Below are 24809 nucleotides of genomic sequence, written 5' to 3' on the forward strand. Positions count from 1 at the left end.
GATGATTCTGTTTTTTTTTTTTTTTAATTTATACATCTTCCATGTAAGATAATTTTTAAATAAATAAACTTTCTAATCTTCTTTTGCCTCACCTCCTCTACCATTTCCTCCTCCACCAAAAAACCGCAACAATCTAAGCCTGAGATAGACAGTGTAGATATGTATTATAATATTCTCAATCCAAAAGTCCCTCCCTTAAGTCATCTAGATTTCTGAGACTTCTCAGTCTTCTTCCACATCTGTAGTGACATGCTCAAGGTCCCAGATTGGATTGTGGCAGAAATGGGCCTAGGAATCAGGCTTTCTGGCTCCTACCCTCCTTCTTTCCATTACCCCATAACACCCATGGGACACACTGTAAGATCCAGAAATTGATGGCTGGTAGCCTGCCTCCATGTTATTTTGATGAGGGGAATCCAGGACAGTTGCTGCTATTATAAATGATTATGGCACTTTCCAAATCCTAGCTTTCATAACTTCAGTCCGTTTGTTCTGTTGCCAGGTTCATATTCAGATATTGTTTTCATTTGGTGTCTGGGAGGTTGTTTTTTTTTTTTTTTTTTTTTCTGTCAACTCTTTATGGACAAGTGTTTGCTTATTAAGTTTTCTTCTGTGCTATAGTGTGAAAACATTTTTTCCCCCTTTTGGTTTTGTTTTGTGTGTTTTATGCTCAGTGACTGTTGTGGGATTGGGTAGATGAGCCCACATACAGATTTAGGTTGGTCCTCTGTGGGTGGTTTAGAATGTTTGTGACATTTATGGTCTGCAGAAGCCGAAGGGGTGGCCTGTTCCATACCCTCCTTGCAAGGATAGGTATGTCATGTGTTTGCCAGACCATGCTTAGCTATTTGCCTTTGGAATTTTACCATAACTTCTTTTTTGGGGACTGATTCTCCACACTTTTTTATTTAATCTGTAAACTATTATAATTTCTTGCAGCTTTATGAAGGATTTATATGTTGGATAGATTGTTGGGTAAGGAGAAAGAGAAAGAAAGAGAGTACGGATATGGGGAATGAGTGGCATAAAGGGGGATGCAGGGCTTGGGTCTTCCACTGCCAAAAGTTAAATACTTTTAACTTTTTGAGATTGATTTTTGAAGGTGTTGATAGAGTGTAGGTAGTACTGGCTAGTTCAGCGTTTATACCTCTGGGTGTTTTGATAAGCCTTGTAGCTCACACATAAAGCACTCACATTACCAAATGTTAATTCATTTTATTAACTAAGGATATTTCTATGTATTTTATGTGGCACATGATTCCTTCCATCCCATTGGTGAATATGTCCAGCAAATAGTTTATGGTGAAACATCTAAAATGACAGTAAAACTTAGATTAAAAGAAGTCATTGGTAACGACTTGTTATAGTCAAGTAGTCACATGTTTTTCATTCGCTGACTAGGATGCATGTTTAAAATACAGCTTTGGAACTCAATTAGGAGAGACAGAGTTGGAGCAGAGATGAACATGTATTAAATTAACCTAGTCATTAGTTTTTAATTTAAATACTGTTCAGCTAAATAATTTGGCACCCAGTAAGTTTCAGTGGTGCTCCGCTGGCAGTTTAAGCACATCACTAATTATTCACAGGCTTTTTTTCCCCCCCCTCCTCTTCTCAAAGAAATGTGGAGCCAGCAATTTATTGTGGTAAAAATATTTTCGTGCACTTGCTTTTTCTGTGGAAATATTTTTCGCACATGGATGACTGGTACTACAAAGTTAGCTTTCACCGCCTTCAGGTCAGTTCGTTTTAGAACATTTGGAAAACGATACCCTTGAAATAAGAAAATTAAGCAAGGGAAAGAGCAGTCTGCAGCAGCTTGCGGAGGATTGGGTTTGAGGCTCAAACTGAAGATTTTTCCTGTCATATGATTAAAAGTTGAGAGTTCTCTAAATCAGCCTACTCAGCTTTTTCTGGAGAGAGACTTCCTACCTCGTTCGTTTCTCTCTCCCCCACCTCACATGTCTTTTATTGTCACATACTAAACCAACTGTGGGAGTTTTGTGGATAGGCTGAGAAATAGTGAAAACAAAGGACTTGATGTGTGAGAGAGATTTCTTAAAAATGTTTGTTTATTTTTGAGAGAGAGAGAGAGAGTGCATGCAAGGGGGGCAGGGGTAGAGAGAGGGGGTGGACAGAGGATTTGAAGTGGTCTCTGCGCTGTCAGCAGCGAGCAGCCCCGATGCGGGGCTTGAACTCACAAACCCTGAGATCATGACCTGAGCAATGTCGGACACGCAACCGACTGAGCCGCCCAGGTACCCAAGATTTATATATATATGTATTTTAAAGCAGACAACGGGACTTTGCATAATAAAGAGCAGGGTTCTTTCTTCTGCGTACAGAACCTAGATGGTCATCCCCTCCACTTATGTGAATACACGGGAAAGTCTACATGAAGTAGCGGATGGAAGGTGGGTGTTAAAGTTTGTCTTGATCTGGATTCTGTCTCTTCCCAGCTGAAAACTCTTTACTGGCTCCCCATCATCCTAAAGCAGTGTAAATCTGAACATGCATCAGAATCACCTGAGGGCTTGTTAACACTGAATACCAGGCCTCACTCTCCGAGTTTCTCATTATAGGGAGGGCCCTGATAATTGCATTTCTAGCAGGTTCCAAGGTGATTCTGATGTTACTGGTCCAGGCACCACACTCTGAGAACCACAGACTCTAGAGAGTGAGTTGGGAGTTATGCACATAATAGAAAGTCTTTGATGAACCCATCCTCTGCCTTTCTCTCCAGGCTTATATCCTGTTAATTCCCTCTTGACTAGTAAGCTTCAGCAATGTCCAACTGCTTTCAGTTCATCAATATACATGTGTTATTACTCAAAATGAATTACTCGTGCTCTGCAGAGAGAGTGAGGGTGATTTAAAGAGTGAGGATGGTTTTGTCTGTTTTACTAATCCATAAACACACACATAACGCATCCATGAGCATCTTGATAAGGGTAGGAGCCAGAAGATGAGAATCTGCTGTTCCCTCAATGGTCTCTTCCTGCTTGCCTTTCCTAGAGTAGTGAACTGATCATGCTGAGAGGGATTCTAGTGTTAAACATGCATATCTCTGTATAACATGAGTTTTAAACACAAGCCCACCATTTCATCTGGCTCCTAACTGAAGAATCAGTAACCCATTTCAATTCCAGAGGAAACACTGTGATTAGCTTCTTGAGAAGTAGGACGACTTTATACCTTATGGGTGTTCTCAAGGATTTCAAGGGATAATTTTGACTAAATATGACTTCACCTTGTATGCCAACTGTAGGGCTCATTGTCTTGTAGGATGAGTCTTTACTGTCTCTGTGTATTTACATCCTTTCTTCTTTGTTGGATCAGCATACTCTGAAGCCATATCTGTGTCTCCATTTCATTTGGGGCTTTATGGAGAGTACTCTGGACTGGCTCACTCAATGTGGCAATACATCATCTATCATGATAGCTTATTTAATAAGTGTTCAATGAAACTTATTGAATAAATGAGTAAAATAACAAAGGAACAGTGGAATTGGATGATCTTATTAGAAAGAAGAAGATACAGACTTTCTTTTCTGTGAGAGACAATTGTGGATCAATGGAGTATCGAAGAAGGAAGGCACCTTGGGATTGTTTAATTAAAACCCCTTTTATGATAAATCCTAGAAAAGCAAAGTGATTTCACCCAACATTTCTTTCATTTAATCATTCTGCTTATCCTTTTCTGGATAGATTTCTAGGTTAGCCAAATCCCTTTTAAAGTACAATAACTAGATAAAAAAAACCCACAAAACTCTAGTATTAACTACCATGGTCTCTCTGTGGACAGATTTCCCCTTTAGCATTTGCATGTTACACTAATTTAAATTATTTCAGCATTTTGTTGACTCTTCATCATAAAAAAAAATGAATGACCATGTATTGTTCCTGCAAAGGCAAGTATTTTATTCGGTTTGTATCCTTTTTGCTCAGGATAATAATTGGCCCTTGGGCATTAAAAAGTTTGGTTGTTGATGAGATAAGTGAACTGGTGGAAGCTTTGAATCAGTTATTTGCCCCTTTTATAATCTTAGAACCACAGTGCTATTAAGGATCTTCAGAGATCCATTGGAAATCATGACTTTTAAAATAAGAAAGCACTTATATCCCCTTGGCATAGACTCTATCACATTTTAATTCCACTGAGATAAATTCTTTTTAAAAAATTTTTATTGATTGATTGATTGATTTGAGGGAGTAGGGAGGAGCAGAGAGAGGGGGACAAGGCATCTGAAGCCAGCTCTGTGCTGACAGCAGAGAGCCCGATGTAGGGCTCAAACTTATGAACTGTGAGATCATGACCTGAGCCGAAGTCAGACGCTCAACTGACTGAGCCACCCAGGTGCCTCCCCCACTGAGATAAATTCTTAAATTTAAAAATTCTAAATATTGTAACATCTTATGTAGCTAAATTTCATGTCATTTAATCATGGACACAATTACAGCTTAGCTTCTGTTTTCTTTCTTTTTTTTTTTTTTTTGTAAAGTACTTCTTTTTGTCCAGTTTCTCTCCTCACTTTCATGTACTTATGTCGTTCAGCTTTCCTTCCTCAGGGTGGATAGACTCTGCCTCTTCCCTACTCCACTTGTTTCAGAATTCAAGTATTTCGTGCATATGAGTAGCAGAACTGAGTCACACGTGTAACTTGAACCACACGGGAGTCTGGGTGATACAGTTTTTAGTTGTCCAGATTCTGCATTTCAGGGGGTTGGAACAGATCCTGAGCGAGCTAATCCACAGCATCTACTGACGCCTACTGAAATTATGTGTCAGCTCAGTGTTTAAAGCAGTCTGTAGTCATGAACCCAGAGTTCTGCAGTGCACTTACTAGGGGATATGCTGGAAATCCATGAAGAGATCACTTGTTTCAGCCGTAGTTTTGCTTTGTGAGTTGAAAATAAAAGTAATTGCTGACTACCTGCCTTACACCCTGCCCTAGCCCCTGTGTGTGCTGGGGACAGTAACCCATGCAAGCGAGTTATTGCCACCCTGACCCTGGCTCTGATGACGGTAGCTCCGAGGTAACTGCCAGTCTCCTGAGAGCCTGGGGATGGCTCTGCTTGTGGGATGTGAGCATTCTACCTCACCAACTCAAGAGCCAGCAAACAAAACTCCAGACTGCTACCAGGAGAATCTTCCTAAAACACAAATCATAGTTACTTCCCAACTTAGGATTTTCCCATCCCATCCTATTTCAAGGATCAAGATAAGCTTATGCTTCTTAAAATGGCATGCAAAGCCTTCCATGATTTGGTCCTATCTACCTCATCTACCTCAAGTCTTTCCTCTGTTCCTTAAACAATTTCAACTATGAGCTATTCTAGTTATATTCTAACTGCATGGAACTGCTGAAAATTACCCACATGTACCATGCTGCTTCATGCTTGTGTGTCTTTACTGATAAAACACCTTGGTTTGAATCCCAGATCCACTATGTTTATAGGGTTATTGCTTAGCACAGGGCCTGGCCTAGAGAAGGTGGTTAGTACATGCTAGTTTTATCAGTATGTGAGGCAATAAAATCGTAAAGAAGGGGAAATGTGCTGTCTTTGGGACCAGATAGACTTTTTCGATAGCCCTGATTTAGCACTTCATTGCTCTGAATCCATAGTCCATCACATAACTATCTTGAGTGTCCACTTTCAATAAAGAATGATCTCAGGAATGTGGAAAGATAGTGCATTTGAAGTGTCTGTCACATGCTTGCACATGGTAGATGGCCAGTTAATGGTAGTTCTTGTCTCTTCCGTTACTTATATCAACTGTAACTTAACTCCTTTCTACTGAGTAACATTGGCTACTGAGGGTCTCAGAATGTCACAGTCCCTCTAAATTTTTTTTTACTGGGTCATTATCTTTCTAACTTGAGTAGTAGGAAATGTCTTATTTGTTCATAGAACTAACTAACTGGCATTCTTGGCTTTGGATTATCACAGCTTTGTGTCCCTCTGTCCACCAGGTGTGAGGGTAGGAGGCAGAAAAAAGAAAGGAAAACAAATAAAGGCCAAACTTGCTCTCTTGTTCCATGGATACTCAGAACTAGAAGAAATCTTTTCCAGATGGTCTTTTGCAGTATACTGTACTGTTTCCCCAACCCCAGCTAATATTTTATGTCCATTCTCTACCAAGCTTAATTCAGTTGCTTTCTCCTACCAAATGAATCTTGTGTTTGATATCAGCAGACTCATTTATCTGTTTAGTCTAGTGATAGTATAATTCAGAGATCGTATTTGACATTCAGGTGAGAGATGCCTGTTTGAATCTCATGTTTGAAAGACACATGCAGTTAAATATATTTATCGAAGAAACCTTGTACACAATTTACTGTCACTTGTATTACTTGTCCATTGCCCTATACATGTCATTTTTGAGGGGAAATCTTAGCCCTGAGGCCTTTTGGGCAGTAGACTGACTTTCATATTGAATTCTATTGTCCATGAACTTTAAATTCCTTAGAAGGGGAGATGATCAGTCTTTAGAGATGTGACGTTATCTGACACTGAAAAACATATGTATGTATTGGGGTGCCTGGGTGGCTCAGTCAGGAAAGTGTCTGACTTTGACTCGCCATGATTTCATGGTTTGTGGGTTTGAGCCCCACATCAGGCTCTGTGCTGGCAGCTCAGAGCCTGGAGCCTGATTCACATTCTGTGTCTCCCTCTGTCTCTGCCCCTCCCTGATATGCTCTGTCTCTCAAAAATGAGTAAATGTAAAAAAATAATTAAAAAATATGTATATATACGTACATATGTATGGATATTTTTACATATGTATGTATATATTTCTAACTCCAATATTATGACATCCTACCATTTATTAAATTTTAACTGTGGTATATCTAGCAATCTCTTAGTAAAATTTGGAAGAATTGATGTTCTCCCTAGGACATTTACTAATCCAAGGGGAAGGGCTAGATGTCTTCTACCACCTGGATAGACATTTATAAATTAATCTACATGAGTAAATAGTTCACTAAAGGTATCCTAAAATAAGTTAATATTCTGAAAAAGGAAACTTGATTCCAGATTTGGAGGGCAAAATGGGAAAAGACACAGCCAATCCACTATTTATTTGTTATGGAGATGGAGATGCCAACCATGTTTAATTATTTACTCAAAGTTACAGAGCTACTTAATGCAAATTGGCATTCAAACTCACTGTTTGAATATTGTTGTATATTAACTGACTGACTTTAAATAAAACTTGGCAACATTTAGTAATTACTGTGAAAAGCTCAGCAATGTTAGTCTCTCTTTCTCTTTCTCTCTTTTTTTCCACAGTGAGAGGAACGGTGTTGAAATAGTCTTAAATGAAGAACACATTGTACTTAATTTTATCCTTTTGGGCAAGGCATTGTACTTTAGCTTTCATGGCTCCTGGGGATGAAAGAGATAACGCGAGTGTTTTTTCTTCTTCCTTTACTCATTCTTCCCTAGTAACCCACCCGCTCCTAAGAGAATAGCATTGCTTCATAGAGACCAGGTGTGTATTTCTTTCCAGTTCCAAAGAAACACAGAGATACTGCAAAGGGGATTTCTGCCACAGTACATCCTTATTTCATGGCGTAAGTACATTGGAAAGGAAGGATTCAGTGGGTTCCCTTATCTGTAGTCAAGGGATTTCTAAGCTCCTAAAAGAGAAGAGGTAATGATTAAGTACACAAAACTTTATGTATGTATATATGCATATATGTAAGTGTCAAGTCTTCTTTGAGACAGTGAGTTTCTGGTTTATACAAATTAAGACCTTATTTCCCCAAATCTATCTTACAGACCTTTTCAGAGGCAATTAGATTTAATGCAGATTATGGAGTTTTTGAAGTAGTTAACAATGCTCCACAACTTCTGGAAAAGCAACTGAAAAAAATTCTACAAAACCAGCAACCTCGAAATCCCATCTATGATGTTGTAAGGAAAGGAAAGAATGATATTAAACCTGTTCAAATGAATGCCCCCTATGAAAATGAGACCATTAATGTCAACTACAATATTATGGTAAGAAAGTATACTTGATAAATATACTAGGTAACTAAAGCATTAGGTAAAATTAACATGAGGTTCCTTGGGCTTGCCTTTCTGAAATGTAACTATATTTATTAAATTTTATTGTACTTATACATAGAATTTGTTAGTTGTTGTATCATCTTTTTCATCTCAAATGGCCAATTTAATCTAGCAGTTTTGTTGATATTTGATTTTTAATATGAGAAGATTCACATAACTTGCTTTCAATACTTAGGATATAAGGCTAATTTGGGGGAAGTAGAAATATGTATATCCCTTATAGTCTAGATGCACTCTAGAAAATGCGAGTATACAGTAAATTTACCTCCTTTGGGTTCTATCCTAACAAGCAGTTGGGAATTATGATTTCTGACCCTCAAGTTAGGCTATGTGACTCTGACCTCCCTGGCATTAAATTCTACTCTCAGTTTCTGGATTTTGTCTCCTTAACATGAGGTAAAAACAAAACAAAACACACACACAAAAAACCAAAAACCTGGGTTCTAACATTGGTTCTTTAACTTACTGGTTCTGTGTTCTTGAACAAATCATTTTGATGAGCCTTATTTTCATCACCTGTTAGATGATACCATCACCACTTACTACTTAGGTTTGTTGTATGGTTCAGCTGAAAATAAAATGAATGTTTAACGTTTTCCATGATTTGAAGTGTCTGATGGAACTAGACTAAAATATGCTCAACCCTTAAAACATAGCTCTTCTCCAGCCTGACACTTGTTCAATGCTTCTTTTACTGAATTCCAATATATTTCATCTTTGTTTATTTTCATCAAATTAAATGCATTAATAGTAATACTAATAGCATTTAAAATACTTTTATAAATACTAAAAAAGCTATGTCATAACATTGTTTTGAAGTTTAAACAAGGAAATCTGATCTATAAAGCACCATATCAATTATTACAATATTCATTCATGATAAAAAGTCTCAACAATCTAGGTTTAGAGGGAACATACCTAAACATAAGAAAAGCCATATGTGAAAAACTCACAGCCAACATCATCCTCCATGGGGAACAAGTGAGAGCTTTTCCTCTTAAATCAGGAACAGGACAAGGATGTCCACTCTCACCACTTTTATTCAACATAGTACTAGAAGTCCTAGCCACAGCAATCAGACAAGACAAAGAAATAAAGGGCATCTAGATTGGTAAGGAAGAAGTAACATATTTCACTATCTACAGATGACATGATATTATATATAGAAAATCTTAAAGAATTCACCAAAAAACTACTAGAACTGATAAATGAATTCAGTAAAGTTACAGGGTACAAAATTAATATACATAAATCTGTTGCATTTCATGCAAACTCATTCCTAATAAAAAATCATTAAAAAATAAATTACTGAAACTATTAAAGGCTACCCAAAATCAATAGTAAACACTGTAACCATTTCCACTAGATCATAAGAAAAGAAAAATATATCTTCCTTGCATTTCAAAATTATTTTAGACTTCTGGTCCATTGGAGTTGGCGACCTGCAAGAGCAGTTTTGGTACCAGGTGATGGCAGAGGCCAGGCTGGAGTGGTTGAAGGAAAACCATGAGAAAGTGTGACAATGCCTATTATTTGAGGAGTTTTCAAGTGTTGTAAGAAAAAAGAAAAAAAAAAGTGTTGTAAGAAAAAAGAAAAAAATTTTGTTGCACAAAAAATTTTGCAATCAAATAAGACACATCTTTATAGCTTTTGACAGGCACTATTATGGGTATTTAACTTCAGATGTCAAGAAAGCATTTAGTCAGGTGGCTCCCAAGTTATCAGAAAGGACTGTTATGCAGGTATTCAGGGCTACTTCAGTGAACAAATCAAAGCACACCTGGTGGAGGGTCCAAAACATCACTACGAGTAGGGAGATAAAACAACCAGAGTCACAACAACAGAGCAAGTAACACACTCAAAAAACACCTCCTGAAGGGCCAGGCCCTAGACAGAGTATGACTCCTCTTTAATATAGTAGTCCTCACAGGTGCAGGACACATAACAAGCTTTTAAAACACGTGAGGGACAAAAAACTAGCCCAAATGACAAAATGGAAGAATTCTCCTAAAAACAAATTCCAGGAAGAAATGACAGCTAAAGAATTGATCAAAACAGGTATAAACTGTGTAACTGAACAAGAATTTAGAACAATAGTCATAAGATTAACCGCTGGGCTTGAAAAAAACATAGGAGACAGCAGAGAATCTATTGTTACAGAGATCAAGGAACTAAAAAATAGTCATGATCAATTAAAAAAATGTTGTAAATGAGGTGTAAAATAAACTAGAGTCAGTGACAGCAGGACTGAAAAGGCAGAGGGGAGAATAAGTGAAAAAAGATAAAATTATGGAAAAAGATGAAGCCGAGAAAAAAGATTAAATTCTGGGCCATGAGGGGAGAATTAGAGACCTAAGTGATTAAATGAAATGGAATAATATCTGTATCATAGGAGTTCCAGAAGAAGAAGAAGAAGAAGAGAGAGAAAGGGGTGGAAGTTGTACTTGAACAAATCATAGCTGAGAACTTCCCCAATCTGGGAAAGGAAACAGACATTGAAATCCAGGAGGCACAGAGAAGTCCCTTCAGATGTAACTTGAATCAATCTTCTGCATGACATATAGTAAAACTGGCAAAATACAAAGATAAAGAGAGAATTCTGAAAGCAGCTAGGGACAAATGGGTCTTAACCTACAAGAGTAGACACATAAGGGTAGTAGCAAACCTATCTACTGAAGCTTGGCAGGCCAGAAAGGAGTGGCAGGAAATTTTCAATGTGCTGAATAGGAAAGATATGCAGCCAAGAATCCTTAATCCAGCAAGCCTGCCATTCAGAATAGAAGGAGAGATAAAGGTTTTCCCAGACAAACAAAAACTGAAGGAATTCATCACCGCTAAACCAGCCCTACAAGGGATCCTAAGGGGGATTCTGTGAGTGGAATGTTGCAAAGGACCACAAAGGACCAGAGACATCACTACAAACATGAAGCCTACAGATAACACAATGACTAAATCTATATCTTTCAATAATAACGCTGAATGTAAATGGACTAAATGCTCCAACCAAAAGACAGAGGGTATCATAATGGATAAAAAAACAAGACCCATCTATTTGCTGTCTACAAGAGACCCGTTTTAGACCTGGGGACACCTTCAGATTGAAAGTGAGGGGATGGAGAACCATCTATCATGTTACTAGAAGTCAAAAGAAAGCTGGAGTAGCCATACTTATATCAGACAAACTAGATTAAACTAAAGGTTGTAACAAGAGATGAAGAAGGGCATTATATCATAATTACAGGGTCTATCCATCAAGAAGAGCTAACAATTGTAAATGTTTATGCACCGAATTTAAAAACACCCAAATATATAAAACAATCACAAACATAGGCAATCTTAAGAATGTGGTAATTGCAGGAGACTTTAATACTCCACTTACAACAATGTACAGGTCATCCAGACAGAAAATCAATAAAGAAACAAGGGCCCTGAATGATACACTGGACCAGATGGATTTGAGAGATACATTCAGAACTTTTCACCCTAAGGCAGCAGAATACAACATTCTTCTCAAGTGCACATGGGACATTCTCCAAGATAGATCACATACTGGGTCACAAAACAGCCCTCAATAAATATAAAAGCATTAAAACCATACCATGCACATTTTCAGATCACAATGCTATGAAACTTGAAATCAACCACAGGAAAAAGTTTGGAAAACCTCCAAATGCATGGAGATTAAAGAACATCCTACTAAAGAATGAATGGGTCAGCCAGGCAATTAAAGAAGAAATTAAAAAATATATGGAAACAAATGAAAATGGAAACACTGTAGTCCAAACCCTTTGGGATGTAGCAAAGGCAGTTCTCAGAGGAAAATACATTGCAATCCAGGCCGAGCTCAAAATAAGAAAAATCCCAAATACAAAATCGAATAGCACACCTAAAGGAACCAGCAGCAGAACAACAAAGAAACCCCAAGGCCAGTAGGAGAAGAGAATTAATAAAGATCAGAGCAGAAATAAACAATGTAGAATCTAAAAAAACCCAAAAAAACAGTAGAACAGATCAATGAAACTAAGAGTTGGTTTTTGAAAAAATAAACAAAATTGATAAACCCTTAGCTAGACTTCTCGAAAAGAAAAAAGACCCAAAGAGATAAAATCACGAATGCAAAGGGATTTATCACAGCCAATCCCTCAGATGTACAAGCATTTATCAGAGTATACTATGAAAAATTGTATGCCAACAAACTGGACAACCTGGAAGAAATGGACAAATTCCTAGACACCCACACACTACCAAAACTCAAACAGGAAGAAATAGAAAATTTGAACAGACCCATAACTACTGAAGAAATTGAATCAGTTATCAAAAATCTCCCAACATATAAGAGTCCCAGGCCAGATGGCTTCCCAGGGGAATTCTACTAGACATTTAAAGCATATTTAATACCTATCCTTCTCCAGGTGTTCCAAAACATGGAAACAGAAGGAAAACTTCCAGACTCATTCTATGAAGCCAAAATTACCTTGATTCCCAAACCAGACAGAGACGCCACAAAAATGGAGAATTACAAGCCAATATCCTGATGAACATGGATGTAAAAATTCTCAACAAGATAGTGGCAAATCGAATTCAACAGCATATAAAAAGAATTTTTCACCATGATCAATTGGGATTCATTCCTGGGTTGCAGGGCTGGTTCAATATTTGCAAATCAATCAGTGTGATACATCATATTAGTAAAAGAAAGGATAAGAACCAATGATCCTATCAATAGATGCAGAAAAAACATTTGACAAAATACAGCATCCTTTCTTCAAACCCTGAAGAAAGTTGGGATAGAAGGAACATAACTAAACATCATAAAAGCCATATATGAAAAGCCCACAGCTAATATCATCCTCAGTGTGCAAAAACTGAGAGCTTTTCCCCCTGAGATCAGGAACATGACAGAGATGTCCACTCTTCCCACTGTTGCTTAACATAGTATTGGAAGTCCTAACATCAGCAATCAGACAACAAAATGAAATAAAAAGCATCAAAATTGGCAAAGAAGAAGTCAAACTTTCACTTTTTGCAGATGACCTGATACTCTACATGGAAAACCCGAGTACTCCACCAAAAGGCTGCTGCAACTGATACATGAATTCAGCAAAGTTGCAGGGTACAAAATGTACAGAAATTGATTGCATTTCTATACACCAATAATGAAGCAACAAAAAGAAAAATCAAGAAATTGATCCCACTTACAACTGCACCAAGAACCATAAAATACCTAGGGATAAACCTAACCAAAGATATTAAAAATCTGTATGCTCAACTATAGAAAACTTATGAAGGAAATTGAAGAAGACACAAAGAAATGGAAAAACATTCCATGCTCGTGGATTGGAAGAGTAAATATTGTTAAAATCTCAATACTACCCAAAGCAATCTGCAGATTCAATGCAGTCCCAATCAAAATTGCACTGGCATTCTTCTCAAAGCTAGAACAAACAATCCTGAAGTTTGTATGGAACCACACAAGATCCCGAATAGCCAAAGTAATATTGAAAAAGAAAACCAAACAGAAGGCATCACAATCCCAGACTTTAGCCTCTACCTCAGACTGTAATCATCAAGACAGTATGGTATTGGCACAAAAGCAGACACATAGACCAATGGAATAGAATAGAGAACCCAGAATTGGACCCACAAATGTATGGCCAACCAATCTTTGACAAAGCAGGAAAGAGTATCCAATGGAAAAAAGACAGTCTCTTTAGCAAATGGTGCTGGGAGAACTGGACAGCAACATGCAGAAGAATGAAACTAGACCACTTTCTTACACTGTACACAAAAATAAACTCAAAATTGAAGAAAGACCTAAATGTGAGACAGGAAACCCTACAGGAGAAAGCAGGCAACAACCTCTTTGACCTCAGCTGCAGCAATTTCTTGCTTGACACATCTCCAAAGACAAGGGAATTAAAAGCAAAAATGAACTATTGGGACCTCATCAAGATAAAAAGCTTCTGCACTGAAAAGGAAACAATCAACAAAACTAAAGGGCAACCAACAGAATGGGAAAAGATATTTTCAAACGACATATCGGATAAAGGGATAGTATCCGAAATCTATAAAGAACTTACCAAATTCAACACCCCAAAAAACACATAATCCAATGAAGAAATGGGCAGAAGACATGAATAGACACTTTTCCAAAGAAGACATCCAGATGGCCAACAGACACATGAAAATGATGCTCAATGTCACTCATCATCAGAGAAATACAAATCAAAACCACACTGAGATACCACCTCACACCAGTCAGAGTGGCTAAAATTAGCAACTCAGGAAACAAAGATGCTGGTGACGATGTGTTTTTGGTGGGAATGCAAACATGTGCAGCCACTCTGGAAAACAGTGTGGAGGTTCCTCAAAAAATTAAAAATAGAACTATCGTATGATCCAGCAATAGCACTACTAGGAATTTATCCAAAGGATACAGGAGTGCTGATTCATAGGGGCACATGTACCCACTGTTTATAGCAGTGCTTTCAACAATAGCCAAATTATGGAAAGAGCCTAAATGTCCATCGACTAATAAATGGATAAAGAAGATGTGGTTTATGTATACAATGGAATACTACTCGGCAATGAGAAAGAATGAAATCGTGCTATTTACAGCAACATGGATGGAACTGGAAGGTATTATGCTAAGTGAAATAAGTCAGCCAGAGAAAGATATATGTTTTCACTCACATGTGGATCTTGAGAAACTTAACAGAAGACCATGGGGGAAGAGAAGGGGAAAAAAATAGTTACAAACAGAGAGGCAAACCACAAGAGACTCTTAAATACAGAGAACACACTGAGGGTTGATGGGGGTATGGGGGAGAGGGGAAAATGGGTGATGGGCATTAAGGAGGGCACTTGTTGGGATGAGCACTGGGTGTTGTATGTAAGCAATGAACCATAGGAATCTACCCCAAAAACCAAGAGCATACTTTACACACTGTATGTTGGCCAATTTGCCAATAAATTATATTAAAAAATATTATTTTAGATTTCCTAGACAGAACTTCAGCATAATAAATATAAATAACTACTATCAATTTGCAAGAGTAATCTGAATTGTCTTTATTTGCAAATGAATAAATGGCTTAAATGGTTTTTAAACTGAAATATTACAATAAAATGAAGGAAAAAAATTTTTTTTAATTTTTTAATGTTTATTTATTTTAGAGAGAGAGAGAAAGAGCACAAGCAGGTGAGGGGCAGAGAGAGGGAGACACAGAATCTGAAGCACACTCCAGATTCTGACACACTCCGAGCTGTCAGCACAGAGCCCGACGTGGGGCTTGAATCTACAAACTGTGAGAGCATACCTGAGCTGAAGTCAGAGGCTTAACTGACTGAGACACTCAGGTGCCCCAATCCAGGAAAAGTTTTATGTAAACTAAGCATGTGAGCCATCTTCTCAAGAAGTCAAAGACTCCAGAATCTTTAAAATAATCAAAAAACAAACCTGGATACCAAAATTAAAATGTGTCACATGTTAGAAAATGACATAAAGTTAAAAACCAATGATTTAGAAAAAAAACTTTGCAAGTATGAGGAAATGTATTTTATTTAATTTCTTAATTACCAATCTTATTCAAGAAAAAGACAAGTAATCTAATAGAATAACTGAAGTAATTCAACAAACTATTTACGAGAGGAATTAAAATGGAAAATGAGCAAATAAAAGGTGTTTAATCACACAGATTGTCAGAAATATGCAAATTATAAGTACAATCATACCATTTTTTAAGACGTTAAATTGGCCTACACTTTTTTTTTTAAGTTTATTTATTTTGAGGGAGAGAGAGAGAGCGTGTGTGCATGTACAAGGAAGGGGCAGAGAGTGGGGAGAGAGAGAATCTCAAGCAGGCTCTGTGCTCACAAATGGTGAGATCATGATCTGAGCTGAAATCAAGAGTCAGACACTTAACTGACTGAACCACCCAGGCCTTCCAGCCTACGCTTTTAAAAAATAATAACATCTAGTGTTTGTAGAATATTAATTGCTACAGTCTTTGGGAGTTAATCTGGCAAAATCATTTAAAATTAAAAGTACTATGACTTATGCTAGAAAAGCTGCGTAAGGATTTATCCCATAGAAGTAAATGTGTATCACAGGAGCTACAGTGCAGCATTGACTTAAGTAGTATAAACATACTATATATTTATCAATGGAAGAATTATGGACTATTATATGACTATTTCAAAGAATGTGTTTGAGCTGTTGTTCTCATGAGATAGATGCACATGTTGTACTGTTCAGTGAAAAAAGTTGTAAATGAAAGTATATAATATGATTCAATTTTTATATAAAATAAATCCTACATATGTGTTCCAAAAAACCTGTTGCATTTCGATACACTAATAATAAAGTAGCAGAAAGAGAAATTAACAATCCCATTTACAATTGTACCAAAATAATAAAATACCTAAGAATATACCTAAGCAAAGAGGTGCAGGACCTATACTCTGAAAACTATAAAACATTGATGAAAGAAATTGAGGAAGATACAAATGGAAAGATGTTCCATGCCCATGGTATGGAAGAACCAATATTGTCAAAATGTCCATATTACTGGGGAACCTGGATGACTCTGTTAAATGTCTGACTTTGGCTCAGGTCATGATCTTGCCTTTCCCAAGTTCGAGCCCCATGTCAGGCTCTGTGCTGACAGCTCAGAACCTGGAGCCTATTGCAGATTCTGTGTCTCCCTCTCTCTGCCCCTCCCCTGCTAGAACTCTGTTTCTCTCTCTCTCTCTCTCTCTCTCTCTCTCAAAAATAAATAAACATTAATTTTTTTTAAATGTCCGTATTACCCAAAACAGTCTACAGATTTAATGCAATCCCTATGAGAATACTAACTACATTTTTTCACAGAACTAGAACAGATAATACAAAAATTTGTGTGGAACCACCAAAGACCCTGAATAGCCTAAGGAATCTTGAGAAAGAACAAAGCTGGAGGTATCACAATCCCAGATTTCAAGATATGCTTCAAAGCTGTAGTAACAAAACAGTATGGTACTGGCACAAACATAGACATATAGATCAATGGAATTGAATAGTGAACCCAGAAATAAACCAACCTTTGTACGGTCAGTTAATCTACAACAAAGGAGGCAAAGATGTACAATAGGGAAAAGACAGTCTCTTCAACAAATTGGGCTGGGAAAGCTGAACAGCAACATGCAAAATAATGAAACTAGAACACTTTCTTATACCATACACAAAAATAAACTTCACATGGATTAAAGAACTAAATGTCAACCCTGAAACCATAAGACTCCTAGACGAAAGCATAGGCAGTAGTTTCTTTGACATTAACCATGGAAACATTTTTCTAGGTATGTCACCTAAAGCAAGGAAAACAAAAGCAAAATTCAACTATTGGGATTACACCAAAATAAAAAACTTTTTGCACAGTGAGGGAAACCATCCACAAAACAAAAAGGCAACCTACTGAATGGGAGAAGATACCTGCAAATAGTACATCCAGTAAGAGGTCAATGTCCAAAATGTGTAAAGAACTTATACAGCTCAACACCAAATAAACAATCTGATTAAAAAAATGGGCAGAAGAGGTGTCTGGGTGGCTTAGTTGGTTAAGCATCCAACTTTAGCTCTGGTCATGATCTCATGGCTCTGGGCTCTGGGCTCTCTGCTGACACCTTGAAGCCTGGAGCCTGCTTCAGATTCTATGTCTCCCTCCCCCACTCACGCTGTCTCTCTCTCAAAAATAAACAAACATTAAAAAAATTTCTTTTAGTGGGCAGAGGATTCTGAAAAACAGTATGGAGTTTCCTCAGAAAGCTAAAAATGGAACTACCCTATGATTCAGTAATTGCACTACTAGGTATTTACCCAAAGGGCACAAAAGTACTGATTCAAAGGTATACATGCACCCTGATGTTTATCACAGCATTATCAATAATAGCCAAATTATGTAAACAGCCCAAATATCTATCAGCTGATGAATGGATACAGATGTGGTATATATGTACAATGGAATATAACTCAGCAATAAAAAAGAATGAAATCTTGCCATTTGCAATGATGTGGATGGTGCTAGAGAGTATTATGCTAAGTGATATAAGTCAGAGAAGGACAATACCATATGATTTCACTCATATATGGAATTTAAGAAACAAATGAATATAGCAGGGAAAGAAAAAAAGGAAACCAAGAAACAGATTTTAATTATAGAGAACATGCTTATGGTTACCAGAGGGGGTGTCAGGGGAGATTGGTGAAAGAGGTGATGGGGATTAAGGAGTGTGCTTGTTGTGATAAGCACTGGGTTTTGTACGTAAGTGTTGAATCACTAAATTCTACCCCCAAAACTAACATTACACTGTATGTTAACTAACTGGAATTTTAATAAAAGCTTGAGAAACCTAAAATAAAAAATAGGCAGGGCACTTGAACATACATTTTTCCAAAGAAGACATGCAAATGGCCAACAGACATATGAAAATATGCTTTACGTCACTAATCATCACGGAAATGCAAATTAAAACTACAATGAGATATCACCTTACACCAGTCAGAATGGCTAAAATAAAGAAGACAAGAAATAGCAAGGGTTGGCAAGGATGTGGAGAAAAAGGAATCCTCATGCACTGTTGGTGGGAATGCAGATTGGGGCAGCTGCTGTGAAAACATTATGGAGGTTCCTTAAAAAATTAAAAATAGAATTACCATATAATCCAGGAAATCCACTACTACATATTTGCCCAAAGAAAATGAAAACACTAATTTGAAGAGATATATGAACCCTTATGTTTATTGCAGCATTATTACAGTAACCAGATAGGGAAGCAGCCCAACTGTCCATCAATAGATAAATGGATAAAGAAGATGTGACCTATGTAGCTGAATATTACTCAGCCATAAAAAAAGAATGAGGTCTTTGAGATCCTGCCATTTGCAACAGTATGGATGGACCTAGAGGGTATAATGCTAAGTGAGATAAGAGAAAGACAGCTACCATATAGCTTCACTCATATGTGGAATTTAAGAAACAAAACAGACAACCACAAAGAGAGACAAAAAACCAGACTCTTAACTATAGAGAACAAACTGTTGGTTGCCAGAGGGGCAGGGGCAAGGGATGGGTGAAATAGGATTAAAAGTACACTTACTGTGATGAACAATGAATAACGTATAGAATTGTTGACTTAGTGTAGTGTACACCTGAAACATATAACACAGCATGTTAATCATACTTTAGTTTTAAAAAATGGACATAGGATCTGAATAGACATTTCTCCAAAGAAGATGTACAGATGGCCAAAATGCATATGAAAAGATGTTCAACATTCATTATAAGAGAAATGCAGCCAACATTGGGAGATGGGTGTGGGGAAATTGATGTGAAATGGAGAGTGATTGCTAATGGGTATGAGGTTTTCTGGAAGGTGATGAAAATGTTCTAAATTTGATTGTGGTGATGGTGTGTGAATATACTAAAAACCATTGGATTATACATTTTAAATGGGTGAATGGTATGGAATGTGAATTCTGTCTCAAAGCTGTTATAAAGAAAAGGCAGTGTGCATGCACACACACACACACACACACACACACACACACACAAATCTCAACGAACTGTGTCTACACACCTATTAGAATGAGTAAAATATGCAATGCACATTGACAATACCAAGTGCCATTCAGGATGCAGAGCAACTGGGACTCTCACATTGTTGATGAGAATTCCATTTTGGAAAACAGTTTGGCAGTTTTTCTAAGTTAAACATATACCATCCTACCCATCTATCCTACCCTTGCATTTTACCAGAGAAATGAACAGTCTCTTCAGTTCACACAAAAATTGTATGTGAAGTCTGTAGTTCCCTTATTTATAATCACCAAAAACTATAAGAAAAACCCAAATTTCTTTTAAGTGGGGAGTAGATAAAGTGTGGTTCATCTCTACAGTGGAGTACTTCTCAGCTGAAGAGAAATGAAGAGGAAGGAACTAGTGATCCATCTAAGAACATGGGTCAATCTCAAATGATTATGCTAAATGAAGAGAGCTACAACTGTATCCCAGTTGTATGACACTTTGGAAAAGGCAAAACTGTTGAGAACCAATCTGTGGTTGCCAGGGCCTAGGGTTAGAGGGTGTCACTGAATGCAAAGTGACATGAGGAAGTTTGGAGGAAGTTGGAACAATTCTGTATCTTCATTGTAGTCATGGTTATACGACTTAAATATTTGTCAAAACCTTACAGAACTGTTTACTAAAAAGGATGGATTTTACTGTATGTTTTTTTTTTTTTTTGTTTTAGTTTTAAGGATTAAATAGTTTTACCTTAGGTAAATCATTTTTGTGTTTTTTTGTAAGTATTCATTAAGGTGTCATGTTATGTCTAACAAGATTGTTCTGTATTTTTTGCCTTTATTAAAAATTTTTTTTCATGTTTATTTTTGAGAGAGAAAGAGAGAGAGAGAGCATGAGCGGGGGAAGGGCAGAGAGAGGGAGACACAGAATTTGAAGCAGGCTCCAGACTGAACTGTCAGCACAGAGCCTGATGCGGGGCTCGAACCCATGAATCACGAGATCATGACCTGAGCCAAAGTCGGATGCATAACCGACTGAGCCACCCAGGCACCCCTGTATTTTTTTTGCCTTTATACTTTTTTGTCTGTATACTTTATACTTTATTTGTAAACACCTTGAAGGGACTTTTTGGCAGTTTGACTAAAAGACTTTTCTTCGATTTTGATTTTATCCCTTTTAAACTTTTCATTTCATTTTTAGATCAGATAGATGCAGAGATATTCAAAAGGGGATGGGTTGTCAGTGACCTGTTCATTAAGTAAATGTTAGGCAAATTGATTTTGTGTGACTGACCAGCTTTCACAAGCTTGTAGTATTCCTCAAGGGTGTGTGTTGATCTTTATATGTAGTCTGGTGCCTTTCTGTGGTACGTTGAATGCATTGCTAATGAAAATTCAAGAGTCCTGTATCGTTATCAGTGTGTAGCATATGTGGAGGCATATTTGGAGTTTTTCTAACTACAAGATCCAAATGGCCTTCAGATTTCACTCAAACAATAAGACTATCCACAAGATGTTACTGTTCAGGTGCTGGCTGCTTCCAAAGTTTCTTCTATTTTTTCATTACCTGGAACATGGTTTTCGGTAAGGGCAAACGGGTGCTTTTGGCTGAACAGGAGGAAAGCATCGTTCCCTCAGTTTTCTGGTCTTGGGGAACCTAATGACTTCATGCCACATGCAAGCAGTGTTGAGCACCAGTGCACGCTCAAGAACATCAGCTCATCAGGGGTGCCTGGGTGGCTCAGTTGGTTGAGTGGCTGATTTCGGCTCAGGTCATGATCTCGTGGTTCACAAGTTCGAGCCCCGTGTCGGGCTCTGTGCTGACAGCTCAGAGCCTGGAGCCTGCTTCGGATTCTGTTTTCGTCTCTCTCTGCCCCTCCCCTGCTCACACTCTGCCTCTCTCTCTCTCAAGAATAAATATTAAAAAAAAAAAGAATGTCAGCTCATCTGATGTTGGCAGTACTACTATGTGAGCCTTTAGCCTCCTTGCTGGAGTTAGCAAGGGTCTGTGTTGACTGTTATTAATATCCCAGCACACCTGTTACTTTAGCAGATAATCAGTGGAAGTCACATAAACACAGACACCCTTGCCTCACTGAGATATGCACCTTACTGGTTGTTTTCCTTATCTAGTAGCATTGGTTTAGTGTTCAAAGTACCGACCTTCTTTAGCATTCTGGAAAACAGTGAATATAAGACACAAGAGAATCAATAGTGAGTAAATATTTTAGGATGAGTAGCAACTCAGTAACTCTTCCCTTGAGTTTGTATGGCCCTCGCAACCTCAGAATAAAATCTAAACTCCTTACTGTCACTTCAAAGATGATTCACAGTGAGGCCTATGCCTGCTTCACCAGCTTGCTTCCCTCCATTCCTCAAATCTCACCCCGTGATCTAGTCATACTATGCTTCTCTTCGTTTCCTCTCCTGCCCACCCCTCTTCACCCCTTCACCAGGCTAATCATGCGTTAGGTGAAAGAGTGAGTGGCATCTTCTGTGGGAAAAGCCTTTGCTGGTTTTAGTGCCTATGTGCCCTCCCACAGAAACCTGAACCTATGGTAGTGCTCTGTTATTATTGTTTACTGAATTACCTGGAAACTCCTTCAAGGCAGGGCCTTAGCTTTCTTGCTAACCTTGGTATCTCCAGGAGAGTGGCTGCGGATGGTAAATATTTAACCAAAGTTCCTAAAGTTGGAAGCACAAGGGGACTGTAGTGACCATAGTGGCCTTATCAAGATTCTGGTTAACTATTTTCCTGTTTATGATTACTTTTAACCATTCTATGACTGCAAAAATACTGAAAGTGACTTTTTTTCCTCATACCTCCTTCTCTAATACATTACTTAACTTCTCTGAATTCAGTTTGTTAATCTGTAAAATGGGACTAATAGTTGATGCAGGATTGTTGAGAGAATTAAAGAAATACCAGAAGGCAAGCAATGGCTTCAGGTATGTGATTGGAGGTTCTTTCTCTCTCTTGTGCAAAAAGAAGGTAGAAGCAGGGCTCCTAGAAGGAGCTGGAGGTCATTATTGCTCTATTGATTAGGCTTTCATTGTCCTGAAAGGTGACTTTCTTTGACTCGTTTTCTTTTTCACTTGTCCCCTCACAGTGTCTCAGTCGTGAACAAGGTATTAAGTGGATCAAAAAAGAAAGACTTCCAGCATTTCTGGAAAGTGATTGCTACTTTGAATACAGGTATTGTAGTCCCATCAACAAACACATTTTTTAATTGCCTGGATTTTTTTTCACCTAAAATCATTTTTCCTGTACTTTCTTAGTAAAATTGTATACCTTTAAACCCACTGCATTTGTATCCTACCTGCTATAGTATGCAAGTGATAGAGCATTTGTAAAAATCACTTAACTTTTCTAAAGAGATCCCATAGAAACAGTACCTAATAAATGTACTTCAGTTGTGCTTCCTTGATCATTATGTTTTTAAAATTATCTACTTGTGATAACGGTATTTATGTGCAAGCTGTTAAAAAACAAATACAAGTGTGTCATGAAAAAGAATGTCATAGTGGGCCAAGTTTTTCTTTTATGTTCTCTGGCTTTTAATGTGTAAGTACCTAAACATTCCTTAAATTTAAGTAAAATTTGACCTATATTTAGAACCACCATTTAAAAAATCCAAATAAAATAAATTATAGCAGAATAATCATTAATTAGTTCTGTGAATAAGCCATTAATTTTAGCAGATCCTAAGAGAATCATTGTGCAGAGTTAGGAGATTGGCTTGAATACATAAAATAAAATTCAGGTTTTTTTTTTTCCGAACTCTACCATATTTGAAACTTATTTCAAGTTTTTATGATTCCTAAAATGCAGATTAGCCAAATTGGTCTCACAAGTACGATGGAGCAGATCAGGCATGAACTTTACACTCGATGCAGACTTTTCCCCCTGGGTCCCGAAAAAACCACCCAGTCCACCACCACCTGTCACTGAAGAAGAAAATGCTATAATAATGAAAAAGTTCTACATTTCTCTTGGTGAGGTAAGAGTATGAGTATTTCTTCATGATTTGGCCCTTCAAGGAGACTTATCATTTTAGGGATAGGAATTTCATTTTTACCACTTGAACAGGGGAAGGGATTTCAAGTACTTCTAAAGCAGATTTAGCAAAACCTTTTGTGGATTTATGCTGACTCATTTGCTTTGCCTTCCTTCACCTGAAATGTAACTGGTATTATTATCCTCCTGTGTGCAGAGCAACAAATGCAAGATTGAAGAACATGCTCAGTGTCGCCCGGGAAGCAAGGAAGGGTAACTTGAATTATATCCATGGTTTCATTGTTCATTCCAAATTTTTCATTATTTGGAGTCTATAATTTTTGTAAAAATAATGATAAATTGGGTCTTCTCCTCCCTCTTGCCAAAATTATTCCTCATTAGCAAAATGCATTACTGTGTAACCATTATCAGATAAATTTGTCCTCCAGGAAGAAATGTTGGGTTGTATGAGTGCTTTTGAAGAGATCTAACCTAGAATCAAACGTCCTTTTGGAGAGTCACTTTGTAGTAAAATCTGCCGTTTGGTCTCTGGCCTCTAATTATCAGCTCATCTTTCTGGAAACACAGTTCCTACACATATTCTGTACAAAACCAGGAATTGCAAATATGTGGCCCATGTGTTTCTGTTCCCCTAGATTCCATTCATGACAGACATTGCTAATCAATCATGGCAATCTTCCTGCTTAGCCAGGACTTGGCTTCAAATTCTTTTCAACACAGCACCCTGGGCAAGCACTTCCAATCGATCAAAGATGTCACATGAGAGAACTGTTTGCCATCTCTGTTGGAAGAGACTTATCCTATCTTACTTGACCATTTTTTTTCATGTGTAGTTCTTATTTAATTCTGTAGTTTGGCATTTCTATCAGTAATATTTGGCAAAAAAAAAGTTTGAGATTTTGCCAGTTGCATTATTTTCACTGACCAGTGCTAGGGATATACTAAAAGCATATTTTTCTTCTCTCTTGTACTTATTCTTAAGTATTTATTTTTTTTCTTTTATGTATTATAGAAATGTCAGGAGTGTCATAAAAATATGTTCTCATAGTACAGGTCAGTCAGTAAACATACAACTGGAAGAATCAATCTAGGGAAATCAGATCTAATTCCTTACATGTAAATTAAATCAAATGTGAGAGTAAAATTTAAGCT

General features: G+C 37.5%; 1 protein-coding gene across 5 annotated transcripts in view; it reads left to right on the plus strand.

Annotated features, from left to right (window-relative positions):
* Positions 1–24809, plus strand: part of RGS22 (regulator of G protein signaling 22) — a 135340-nt gene that overhangs the window by 24076 nt on the left and 86455 nt on the right. For 4 of the 5 annotated variants that reach the window (XR_007458582.1, XR_007458583.1, XM_049633582.1 and 1 more), the window contains exons 4-6: positions 7789–8010; positions 22750–22835; positions 23472–23640. Coding sequence is in view for 3 of the 5 variants with exons in the window: in XM_049633582.1 (XP_049489539.1) it covers positions 7789–8010; positions 22750–22835; positions 23472–23640 (477 nt within the window). In the remaining 2 variants the exon portion in view is untranslated. Of the gene's footprint in view, positions 1–7516; positions 7581–7788; positions 8011–22749; positions 22836–23471; positions 23641–24809 lie in introns of those variants that run through there. The other variant, XM_049633583.1, reaches the window with a different exon arrangement.

The sequence above is a fragment of the Panthera uncia genome, chromosome F2 (genome assembly GCF_023721935.1).
Source record: "Panthera uncia isolate 11264 chromosome F2, Puncia_PCG_1.0, whole genome shotgun sequence".
In the NCBI taxonomy this organism is placed as follows: Eukaryota; Metazoa; Chordata; class Mammalia; order Carnivora; family Felidae; genus Panthera; species Panthera uncia.